General features: G+C 39.0%; 1 protein-coding gene across 1 annotated transcript in view; it reads right to left on the bottom strand.

Moving 5' to 3' along the window:
• Positions 1 to 12,853, bottom strand: part of HPGDS (hematopoietic prostaglandin D synthase) — a 32,623-nt gene that overhangs the window by 17,447 nt on the left and 2,323 nt on the right. The window contains exon 2 of the mRNA XM_017875505.1: positions 6,719 to 6,860. Coding sequence (XP_017730994.1) covers positions 6,719 to 6,851 — 133 coding nt within the window. The 5' untranslated portion in view covers positions 6,852 to 6,860. The remainder of the gene's footprint in view (positions 1 to 6,718; positions 6,861 to 12,853) is intronic.

Below are 12,853 nucleotides of genomic sequence, written 5' to 3'. Positions count from 1 at the left end.
CAGGTTTAGGACACCACATGGGCTAAAGTGCTGGAGACTCAGCCACAACACTGAGTGAAGCCAGCATTGCAATGCTGCAGCCCTCTGGGTGGTTGTAGGGGGATGTCAGCATGGCTCCAAGGATGTGGAGATGCAGGGGCTTTTGCGTTCCAGGGCAAAATATAGTCTGGTGGGGACTGGGTTCTCCAAGTGGCACCATGCTGCAGTTACTTGGGTCTCAGGGAGTGTGTAGGACACAGCACAAACTTTCTCTCTGGAAAAATGTTCTCACACGGACTCCAGGCACTCCCTACCCTAGTCTCAGGGCCCATAAGGCCCAAGGGGGCTCTCCCATGACTAGAATTGCAGGAGTCTGTGGAGTAAATGTGGACCACTGGGGATATCTCTCTTACCTTTTCCCAACAATGGGGAGGCCCTCCTGGCTTCGAGCTGATTCCAGCCAACTCAGCAGCTTCACTTCCTTTTCTTTCTGTGCCTCAGAAGTTTCCTATCACTTCCCAGCTGAATTCCAGTCTTCTCTCTTAGATGCTGTATTAGATGTGTGGTTATTTATTTGCTATTTTGATCCTTCTTTGAGGAAGTGAGTGTCAGGTACCTCTAGTCATTAATTTTGAAGCCCTGTTTCATTTTGATGATGGACTATTTGAAATGTATAGCAAGGCAGCAAGCATTTTTGCACAAATATCGGACAGACTGATAGCAGATACCATATTAATATTTTATCTGTAAATCCTACTGTTTTCTTATCTAAACCTATTATATTTTTGTCACAAAGGAATATACGTTTATTATAGAAAATTATAAACTGATAAATAAAATAATTCAGTCACATAGTTTTAACCATTTTAATATTTTAATTGATTTCCCATATATATTTTAAAACAAATTATAATGCATATAATCTTTTGTAAATCATTTTTCATTTCACAATGTCTTTTAAACATCTTTCTAAATCAATGAAACATCATTTTTTTAATGACTACATAATACTTTGCCATGTGTATTAATCACAACTTTCCCAACCAGTGCCGTAGTTTGACATAAAATTATTTTAAAAGAGAGAAAATAATAAAGTGCAATCACACTCTGATGACCCTCACACAACTACTAGAATAAACTATGTGTATCTCCTTCGAGTGTCTTTCATATGCACACCTAAATAAGTAAAAGAGAATCATACTTCACATGTGGAATAAAAATACCTCTAAGTACTTACCTTCAAGTATTGAGTGTGCCAACTACTATTTTCGGTGCCTGAGATACTTCAGTGAGCAAAACAAAGTCTCAAATGAAATTGAAGTGAGTTGGGATGCCTTATTTGAAGCAAAATATGTGAACAAGAGGGAATCAAAATGCCTATTTTTGTTTTGGCAGGGAGGGGTTTTTTTTGTGCTAGGCATTGTACTAAATATTCAGCATGCCCATTAGGTCTTCTTTCATTTACAACAACCCTATGAAGTAGGTGATAACTATCTCATTTTATAAATGAGGGGATGAAGTTAAGAGGTTATATAAATTGCCCCGGTCACACACCTGGTAAAAGTAGGCTTCACACTGAGGTCACTTGGAACCCTTGTTCAGCTGTTTTCTTAGTTCTATGAGCCATGTTTTGAGAAAGATATTAAAAATCAGAGCAAGCTCAGAGAATAGTCTCCAAGTTAGTGAGAGGTTTGAAAATCTTATTTTTTTGAGGATTGGTTGAAGAACCTTGGCACTATTCACCTGGAGGAAATAAAACTAGCTAAGTGGAACAAAACCACCTCAAATAGGACAGAACTATCAAATAGAGAAAAATTTGACTTATTCTGACTACCTCTAAAATGTGAAACTAGAATCAAAGGGTAGTAGAATAAAGGGCAGATGAGGAATAATTTTGTTTGCTTTAGAGCGATTGACAATGGAATGTGTTTGCTTGTGAGATAGTGAGCTTTTAGCTACTGAAAGTGTTCAAGCCAACCCTGGGATAACTGCCCACAACTGGAACATTGGGCTGCATCTAACAGGAAGACGTTTAAGAAGACAAATGCTAAGTCCTTCATTTGATCCCAGAAAAAAAAAAAAATCCCAGTGTTGTTGGAGGTGTCAATAGGAGTATTCTAAAGCTTAAAAACCATTAAGGAATTTTGTTACACTAAATATGAGGCCTCAATGTGATGTGGCTGGCAAAGTAACTACTGTGATCTTGGTAGAATGTCTTACAACGATGTCTAGTCTTGTGACAGGGATGATGGTCCCATTTTGCTCTGTGCTGTTCTTGTACCTTAAACACTGTGTTCTCCATAGGTATCACACATTAAATGGCAGATGTACAGTAACAGGAACTTGTTTGGAGGACACCTACTTGAGTGGTGAAGAAATGCAAATCAGGGAATATAAATGAGCACTCAAGGAAGAAAAGAGAATTGTCCTTTGGACCTGGATGTGATTGTAGATCTCAGATAGTCCAGAGAAAATGGCATCTAAATCAAGAAGTAGAGTCAGGCATGGGAAAGTTGGACTAAAATTCACAATGATGACCAGAGAAACTAACAAGGAAGTTCCAAAATTTGTTATCTAGGTAGAGGTATGAATGCATGAATTAAATGGGACCCAATTACAAATTCTGCCAAAGACCATTATCTTCACTCAGAACATTTGTATTAAACTGACCACTCAGCAATAGCTTTTTTTCCATGATGTCTTTAAAGAAACTAGGTTTCTTTAACTATTTGGTTGTAAAAGAAGGAGTAATCTGTTTCTCCATGGATTAAAATTATAAGTCCAAGACCAATCTATGAAAGCTATAAGGAGACAGATTTCAACTTTGTATAAGGAACAGTCTTTCAAAATTAGTCTCCCTTCTATTTTCTGTTCTCCCTTTCCAGAATTTTATTTGAAAGTTGGACCTCCTAAACTGAGCTTCAAGTTTCCTTTTTTTCTTATTTTATTTTCATTTATTCATCCTATTTTGTGCTTTCTGGAAAATATCTTTATTTTTTGTCATTTTATTGATGTGTTTGCATCATATTTTTAATTTTCAAGAACTGTTTGTCTCTGAACATTTCTTTTGACAGCACCCTGTTGTTAAAAGAAAAACTTCAGCTGAATTAAATTTAAAGGAGTTTAACTAAGCAATGAACGATTTGCAAATTGGGAAGTCCCCAGAATCACAGCAGATTCACAGAGGCTCCAGGGGATGCCTCATGATCAGAACAAATTTATAGACAAAAAAAAAAAAAGTGACATACAAAAATTGGAAGTGAGGTACAGAAACAACTGGATTGGTTACAGCCCACAGTTTGCCTTATTTGAACACAGTCTGAACACTCAGGAGTATATGAGTGGTTGAAGTGTGGCTGCTGGGATTGGCCAAGACTCAGCTCTTCTTTTAGATGCATATTCCTAAGTTAGGTTTTAATCTTGTCTACCTATTAAGTTAGGTTACAGTTCATCTACAAGGACTCAAATATAGTAGTACAAAGTCCTTCTCAGGTCATATTTAGTTTGCTATTACAGTGTTCTTGTTTCATGTATAGATTATCTTCTCTTATTTCTCTGAGGATTTTTAAAAATGTTTGAAGTGGTTTTTTTTTTCTTGCTAAATCATCTTGGTTTCCTCAGAGTTGCTTTTTTTTTCTGCTTCTTTGTTTAGGTATGTGTTATGTTAGATTTTCTCAAATATCTATTGATTTTGATTGCCATTTATGTTTTAAAAAGCAAAGAAATAAAAACTACCTGTAAGCTCAGCATGCATGGGAGGGGCTTGCCAACAGATTGGGCTGGGCTGTTTCATTAAGAAACTCTCATTCGTTCATTAGCTTGGACTGATCAGCTTCCCCAGAGAGAATTTCTCCAATTTCTGCTTGAGGAATATTAGCCTGGTTGTAGCATTCTGATTGTAGAGCAGGGGAAAGGTGCTATGGATCTCACCATTTAGTTTCTAGACTTCCATTGAATCCCACCTTTATTATAAAATTGTGTCCTCAGACATGTCTGTTGTCCCAGAAGCCTCTGGTCTATCCTCCCCTGAGAGTAACCTCCATGCTTATTCTAGGGAGGAGAAGGGATATGGTGGTCACAGTGCTTCTTCACATTGATAGAGGCAGGAGGCAGAGAAATTCTAGGTACACAACAGCAGTTCCCCAGGGAAACCCCATCTTCAAGCCAAAAAGCCTGAAACCTGTGACCCAGCATGAGAAAATCGATTCCTGTTTGCCTGCTGTCTTCTGATTGGTTCTTTCTGAATAATGCTTTTTTACCAATTGAATGTTGCCTTTTCCAAAATTACCTACGGCCCACCCCGACCCACAATCCTCTGCCTATAAATACCCCAGACTCAGTTAGTAGAGGAAAGAGAAGCGGCTCAGCTGGAGAGAGTTGACTTGACTTCAGAGAGATGGCTGGACTTCGGAGGAGAAAGGACTTGACTTCAGGGGAAGACTACCTGCCTACTCTGTCCTCTCGCCAGCTCCCCTCTCTGCTGAGAGCCATTTCCTTCACTTAATAAAATTTTCCGTCTTCACCATCCTTCAAGTGTCTGGACAACGACATTCTTCTTGGACACTGGACAACAGCTCAGGACCCACCAAGTACAGGGACCCAAAAAAGGCTGTCACACTGGCCCTTTGCCCTTGCTGGTGGAAGGCAGCTACCCCATGCGACGAAGCAAGAGGCCCACTGAGCTGATACCACACTGCTGTCCATGGATGGTAGGGCTAAGAGAGCATTGTAACATGCATTCTGGAGCTTCAGGGGTCGCAGGTACCCCAACCTGGGTGCCACTGCAGGGCCCGTGCAGAGCTTGCTCCTGCCAGTGCCCAAAGTGCTCAGCTGGATCCCATGCTCGCTCACTCACATGCTCCCTCCCACAAGGGATTGAGTGCAGTGGGTGAAGTAAATGGGGCACCCCAGCGCAAGTCCGACAAAGGGGTCAAGAAAAACTCTCCATCAACATTTTTCCACTCAGTCCTCTGTCAGTGCAACTTTTAGAGTTATCTGCTACTACAAATTCATGAGCCTTTTTCTGTATCTCTGTGATTTAGCTTGCCTTCTCCTCCTCGAGGTTTACGTTTGAACTTTGGGCCTACTAAGTCACCTTACCATTCTTTGGCCTGCTTTTTAGCTTCCAGAATTGTGTGCTATCATATCTACATTCAAGCTTTGTTTCTTTGTCTTTATGGACTTCGGCCCTTTTTAAAAGTACTTCAATGTTATTAAAGGAGAGAAAAAGCGTTTTAAAGAGAGAAAATGTAAACTCGTGTGTGCAATTTACCAAATTTGTCCAGGAGAACATTTTAATACAAGTATCCAATGATGGAATGTGTTGACTGGAGATTTTCTAGGTTCTATCAGAGGGAGTGTCATAGCAGGTTTCAAGCACCAGAGAGCACTGCTAAATTGGACAGCAGATGAGACCAAATAACATTTGTAATAGAAACTGCTCCTTAGTAGTACCTATTCTTTCCTTTCTTCTTAGAGTAATAAAACTCTGGATTTTTAGCTGTGCAAATGATTATCCACAATTAAATCAGCATCTCTCAATTTTCCTTGAAGTGATATGTGACCATTGGGCTTACCAAGTGACATATGCAACTTTCTAGTCATGCTGTTAAAAGGGGTGTGTCCCCTCCCTCTTTCATACTTTCTCTGAGCCACAATGTGGAAGGAGCGTGAGCTATTTCACACTGTGTAAATAAGACACCAAGGGGTGGCAGATCAACAAGAAACCTAATCTTTGACAACTATATGGAGCAAAATCATGATACCCACTTGGGGTTTTGTGTAAATGAAATTTCTATCCTTTTTAAGATAATTTTTACACTGTGTCTTTGTCTATTAAAACATTTGAAACTACATTCTAACCATCATGAACTTTAAGATTCCTTTCCACTCTGAAAATCTATGGAAATATTAAGAAAATACAGAAATTCCATTTTCGATAACAATGAAAAGTTCAAATAGAATAGGGAATGAGGCACTCAGTGAACTTACATCTCAAAGCTAATGGGTAAAATTTGTTACATGTAATATCTGCACCTTTCTATCCATCTTGGTCTAATTAATTCGTGGATAAAAGTAATGTTCACCTATTAAATATTCACCATCTTAAAATCCCATGTGCAAATTCTGATATCAGAAGAAACATGTGGATATTAATGGTAAAGTGTCGTGATCATAAGAAATAAGATACGCTGTCTCACCAGAGAAGAGGCCTCCGCTAAGAAAAAGAATGGTTATAAAGGCAATGACTTTTAAGGAGCTCGTGCTTCCAAAGGCCGTGGCAGTTCATTGTTAATACGCCTGTCATCCTAGTCTTGTTGTTTTGGCATTGTCCAGTGCAAATAGCTTGAGGTTGGTATTAAACTGACGTGGGTTTGAAACTCAGTTCTACTTGCTAGGGTCGTGAAACTGGAAAAATAATCTAAACTCTGTGCACTTCATCTGTCCCAGTGATGAAATAGAAAAAAAAAGTCTCACGTTTATTTCAGCTCGTCTTCTCATCTGATAAAGCTTTTTACTGGTTTACCTTTATACTCTCTTTCTGTAAGGTTTGTGTTTTCACCTCTAATAGGAAATTTGCTCGATCACACAGCATTTAATTAGTTTGTCTGAACTGCTGCTTCTCAATTTAAAGCTACATGAGCTTTGAAAACCTTGATTTTTTTTTTTCATTTCCCTGAGGAAAAACAAAAGGTCCTGAAACCATATTTTTCCTACATTTATTATTTGTGCTACTTACTTGATTTGATTTCAGGCCAGTCAGCTTGTTCTATTCTGTGATCTTCATACTGTATGTCCAAATAAGCAAATATGTAACGAATAATTTCTGCTCTCCCCCTCATATTAAAATAAGTGAGTTTGTAGTTTGGCATGGTGCAAGTCTGGAAAAGAAAAGGGAGGGATTATTTTAGAGCCCTCTAGAGATGTCTCAATATTTTTCTTCAGAATTTCTTGGAAAACTTTATGGCATCTCTTGAGATAACTGGAGACATTAGAGGATATTTCAAAACCAAAATTATAAATCACTATCTAATTACATATGGGGAAACTTGGTTGAAATCAGATCATGAATCTCTCTCTCTCTCTCGGCACTAGTTAGAACATTACAGTGAAATAACCAAATTCAAACTTTATTTATAAACATATTCAGATTAAGTGGGTAGCTACACACCAACCTTCAGAGCATGGAGCAAAAAAACTTCCCACTTTAAGATGATTCTGCCCTGCTTTCAGTCACTGGTAATGTGTAATATTTGATATTTTGCCTGTTTTGTTTGCTCTTGTGACACAGCTCAGAGTTTATGAGGACATCTGGGTAAGGACAGCCAAGGGCTGGGCCCACGCAAGAGGAATGTGAGTGCCATGCCAACCTGTCTTTGCCTCTCTTTCCTCACCTGTGGCTTTCCCTCTAGGCATCCAAGGCCTAGGGAAACACTGCTCTCTGGTTCCCTCTGACTGCATCCATGCTACTGGGTTTTACTGGGTTACTTGCACCACAAAACACACCCCATCTCGAAACCTCTGCTGACAATCTTCCTTCATTCCCTCTGTAGAGGAAGAAGGCCAACTATTCTTACATTTCAAAACGTCTGCTAATACCGGCTAATTCAGTCATTATAATCTTATGGGTTTTCAGTGATTTGTATCTTCATTTTCATTGTTTATAAATGGTTAGTGACTTTAAGCACTTGTAGTGGAATATATTTTAATTTTGTAAGATCAAACAACTGAGAAAGAAATGTTTTCATTTGAAATTCAATTCTTTGAATTTGGCCTTTGGCCAGTTAAAATCTCCCTGAATTTCAAAGACCACTTTTGATAAATAGTGATATTAACATGGATTTGTAAATTAATGAGGTAATGCATATAAGGTACATAGCACAATGGCAAACTTAATCATTAGCATTAGTAATGAATGACTTTGATCTCATTCTGTAGTCAATAATAAACACTATCAATACAGCACACTAAAGATAATAATTATGGTAACTAAATGAATAAAAGTGTATAAAGATGATTATTTATTTAAAGTGGTGAGTTTAAATAGTTTATTCCCCACTAAGAAAGTTTTTAAAGAATATTAATGGAATACTAATTAGATAAAAAGGAAAGTTGGGCTCAAGCCTCAAAACAAAGTTTCATCAAAAATCACATCACAGACCAGGCGCAGCAGCTCATGTCTGTAATCCCACCACTTTGGGAGGCTGAGGCAGGAGGATCACCTGGAGGCAGGAGGATCACCTGAAGCCAGGAGTTCGAGACGAACCTGGCCAACATGTCTCTACTAAAAGTACAAAAATTGGCCAGGTGTGGTGGTGCGTGCCTGTAATCCCAGCTACTCAGGAGGCTGGGGCAGGAGAATTGCTTGAACCCCAGAGACAGAGGTTGCAGTGAGCCAAGATCATGCTACTGCCCTCCAGGCTGGGCAGCAGAGTGAGACTCCATCTCAAAAAATAAAAATAAATCACATCACATAAAAGGTTAAACGCAAATCATAAAAATCCAGGTTGTCAAGTCCTGACTTCAAGTTTATATATTCCTGGAGTCTAGTGGGAAGGGGATGACCTGGAAATAACTGTTTCATTGCCTATCTAGAAGCTCCCAGGTTCAGGAAGTGAGGGTGATGGTAATTCCTAGCAAAACCATTTTTTTCTGGCCCTGGTTTCTGTGTCCAGATGTTGTGGAGTGAAGCTGGTGCTCCTTGCTAAAACAAGAGAGGTACTACTGCCAATCATTCCTGCCCAGTTTGCATCAGCCAGTCTAGTCTACACCCAACTGAGATGTAGCACTCACCACATGTATAGATATGTGGGGAAATGTCCTTGAAAGAGACAAGAACTGACTAAACTAATAAGAATTCCATGATTTACAGCCACAAATTTCTTTGGGGGAAAAATATACATATAAAGGAGTTCAAATTTGGGATACTAAATGAAATGCCCATCAGAACAATGGAACGGTTTTCCAGGTTACTTAGAAATGTTGAGCTTAGAAATAAATAATGGAAAAGGTCTAAGAGCACCAAAATAGTTAATAAAAAATGTAATAATTAAGAGATTATTCTTATCCAGGAAAATCATAATTGTTATAATTCCTGGACCTATTTGTTTTAAATATCAAAACAATTTTTAAAAACCTACAGAGTGGAAAAAGTGTGGTTATTAGTTGCAGTTTCTATTTGGTGTTTCGTTTCATTTTGTTTGGTTTTGTTGCAGCACAGTCTCACTCTGTCCCCCAGCCTGGAGTGCAGTGGCTCAATCTTGGCTCACTGAAACCTCTGCCTCCTGGATGCAAGCAATTATCTGGCCTCAGCCTCCTGAGTAGCTGGGATTACAGGCATATACCATCATGCCTGGCTAATTTTTCTATTTCTGGTACAGACGGGGTTTCACTTATGTTGGCCAGACTGGTCTCAGGTTCGTCTCCCAGCCTCAGGTGATCCCCCCCCCCCCCCCTTGGCCTCCCAAAGTGCTGGGATTACAGGCGTGAGCCACTGTGCCCAGCCTGCAGCTTCTATTTGAAAAGCATTCTATATAAAATTGTTTATTGGTGTTGTTGGCATAGTCAATGTTTCCACAGCATGAAGAAATTATATTTTCTCCCTACAACATTAAAAGTTATCAGCATTACGCAGGGCGCCATGGCTCACGCCTGTAATCCCAGCACTTTGGGAGGCCAAGGCGGGTGGGTCACAAGGTCAGGAGTTTGAGACCAGCTTGGCCAAAATGGTAAAACCCCAGCTCCACTAAAAATACAGAAATGAGTGGTGGCGGGAGTCTGTAATCCCAGCTACTCAGGAGGCTGAGGCAGGAGAATCGCTGAAACCAGGGAGGCAGAGGTTCCAGTGAGCCAAGATCGTGCCATTGCACTCCAGCCTGGGGGACAGGCAAGACTCCATCTCAAAAAAAGAAAAAAAAGTTAACAGCATTAAACGTTAAACATATAACTTTTTCTCATTCGCTCAACTACCACATAGATATCAGTGTCCACCTGATGAATTCTGCATGAAAACAAAGTGATTGTTTTTTATTGTTGTTCATTTTCAAAATCATGCTGTTTTATATTGTATTAGACTCAAGTAAAGAAGACATTTAAAATTCTCAGCATAGGTTGGTAACTATCTATATTTCTCTGCAAAATATCTTGAAGTCTAAGATTTGGCAGAGGCCCAATAGCAGCTAACAAATGCTTATCTTGCCTTTTAAAATATTCTTTCAACAGTTGTAACTCATTAATGAAGCTGTACTTTTTACATGACATTTCTGTAGTTATTTGCATGATTATATTTTCTGTTTGTCTCAGGAATACAAGGTGTTATATCAGAACATCCATCTGTATAATAAACTACATTAAAAGAGAAAAACCAGGCTGGGTGCAGTGGCTCACATCTCTAATCCCAGCACTTCGGGAGGCTGAAACAGGCAGATCACTTGAGGTCAGGAGGTTGAGACCAGCCTGGCCAACATGGTGAAACCCCGTCTCTATAAAAAATATATACAAATTAGCTGGGTGTGGTGGCGTGAGCCTATAATTACAGCTACTCAGGTGGCTAAGGCACGAGAATTGCTTGAACCTGGGAGGCAGAGGTTGCAGTGAGCCAAGATCGCACCACTTTACTCCAGCCTGGGTGACAGAGTGAGACTCTCTCTCTCAAAAAAAAAAGAAAGAGAATTATCATAAAACATACTATCATCTCAATAGATACTAAATGCTTTTAAAAAGCATTTATAACATTATCCTCATTTGTGATCAAAACTCAGCAAAATGAAAAAAACAACAAAATAAAATACCTGTTAGCAAACTAGTAATAGAATACTTCCTTAACCGTATAAAGAGTCTCTACTGAAAACTTACAGCAAACATCATACATAATGGTGAACCAATGAAAGCATTTTCTTTAATGTCAGGAATAACAAGAATCCCACTATAACATCTACTATTCAGCATAATGCTGGACAGCCTAGCTAATCCAATAATGTAAGACAATAATAAATAACATTTGTAAGTTGTAGGAAGGGAGCAACACAGCTATCCATTTGCAATCAAAATGATTGTCTATATTTAAAATTCAAGAGATTCTACAGATAAACTGGATCCTAGATTTCAAATGGAAATGCTAAGGACCAAAATAGCCAAGACAAACAAAAAAAGAGAACAGAAGAGGAAGACCTGATGTACCAGAGAGCAAGACTTAGATAAAAAGCCTTGTAATGCAATATTTGTTCAGCGGTGCATTGTCTTAAAACAGAACCTCACATATAGGACAGACATGACATAGAGTGAGGACATAAAGAAACTAGACTAAAATGGTTCTGAAACAATAGAGAGAAAATAAGCATAATTAGACCCCAACTTTCTATCGTACACAGAAAAAACATCTAGGTTATCTTGGTATGATTTGACTAGCATAGCAAAACTCCAGTATCATTCTGGTCCCATGTTTCCTGTTAGCTTCATTTCTGAACCCTTCCACTGTCATTGTATTAAGAATCTCATGTAGAGAAAACTGCATGTTTCCTGAAATGATACAGAAGCATGAAGTTTGAAAGCTGATAGTGTTTGAAGATCTTTACATCTAAAGATCTTTGCATCTAAAATTAACCACTGACTTCCTTACACCCCAAAGTATATCGTGTAAAGTTACTAATTCAGCAGATAGATAAAAAGCTCATTTAGAATTCTGTTTGAAAAATAACCTATACGGTTTCTCAAAGAACACATACATAAATGACTAATAAATACCCTGGATAGAAACTTACATATATAAACTCATATGAACACAGCTATCCAGTGCAGAAGATTTCACTTTTAATATTAATATATGCATTAGGAAATAAGCTATTTTACATGGGAAGTAACAGTGTTTTCTAAAGTACTATCTTGGGTACTTCCTTTCTTTCCTGTAGCTTTTTTTAACTTTATATAATGCTTGATATGGTTTGGCTATATCCCCACCAGAATCTCATCTTGAATTGTAGCTCCCATAATTCCCACGAGTCATGGGAGGGACCTGGTGGGAGATAATTGAATCATGGAGGCGGTTTCCCCCCGTACTGACTTCATGGTAGTAAGTAAGTCTCACGAGATCCGATGATTTTATAAGAGATTTCCCCTTTAACTTGGCTCTGGTTCCTTCTTGCCTGCCGCCATGTGAGACATACCTTCCTCTTCTGCCATGATGGTGAGGCCTCGCCAGCCATGTGGAACTGTAGTGCAGTGGCGCAATCTAGGCTCACTGAAATCCCCGCCTCCTGAGTTCAAGCAATTATCCTGCCTCAGCCCCTCAAGTAGCTAGGATTATAGGCGTGTGCCACTACAAACAGCTAATTCTTGTATTTTATTTTTTAGTGGAGATGGGATTTCACCATGTTGGCCAGGATGGTCTTGATCATCTGACCTCGTGATCCGCCTGCCTGGGCCTCTCAAAGTGGTGGGATTACAGGCGTGAGCCACTGTGCCTGGTCTAAACCTTTTCTTTCTTTCTTTCTTTCTTTCTTTCTTTCTTTCTTTCTTTCTTTCTTTCTTTCTTTCTTTCTTTCCTTCTTTCCTTCTTTCTTTCTTTTCTTTTCTTTTCTTTTTTCTTGTTTTTTGTTTTTGTTTTTTTGAGATGGAGTCTCGCTCTGTCGCCCAGGCTGGAATGCAGTGGCGCGATCTCGGCTCACTGCAGCCTCCGCTTCCCAGGTTCCAAGCAATTCTCCTGCCTCAGCCACCAGAGTAGCTGGGATTACAGGAGCTCACCACCGCGCCCAGCTAATTTTTTCTTTTTCTTTCTTTCTCTTTCTTTCTTTCTTTCTTTCTTTCTTTCTTTCTTTCTTTCTTTCTTTCTTTCTTTCTTTCTTTCTTTTTTTTTTTTTTTCTTTTTTTTTTTTTTTTT

This window comes from Rhinopithecus bieti, unplaced genomic scaffold, assembly GCF_001698545.2.
Source record: "Rhinopithecus bieti isolate Rb0 unplaced genomic scaffold, ASM169854v2 scaffold_6708, whole genome shotgun sequence".
NCBI lineage: Eukaryota > Metazoa > Chordata > Mammalia > Primates > Cercopithecidae > Rhinopithecus > Rhinopithecus bieti.
The sequence above is the reverse complement of the archived record's forward strand: the minus strand, read 5'-3'. Positions and strand labels throughout refer to the sequence as shown.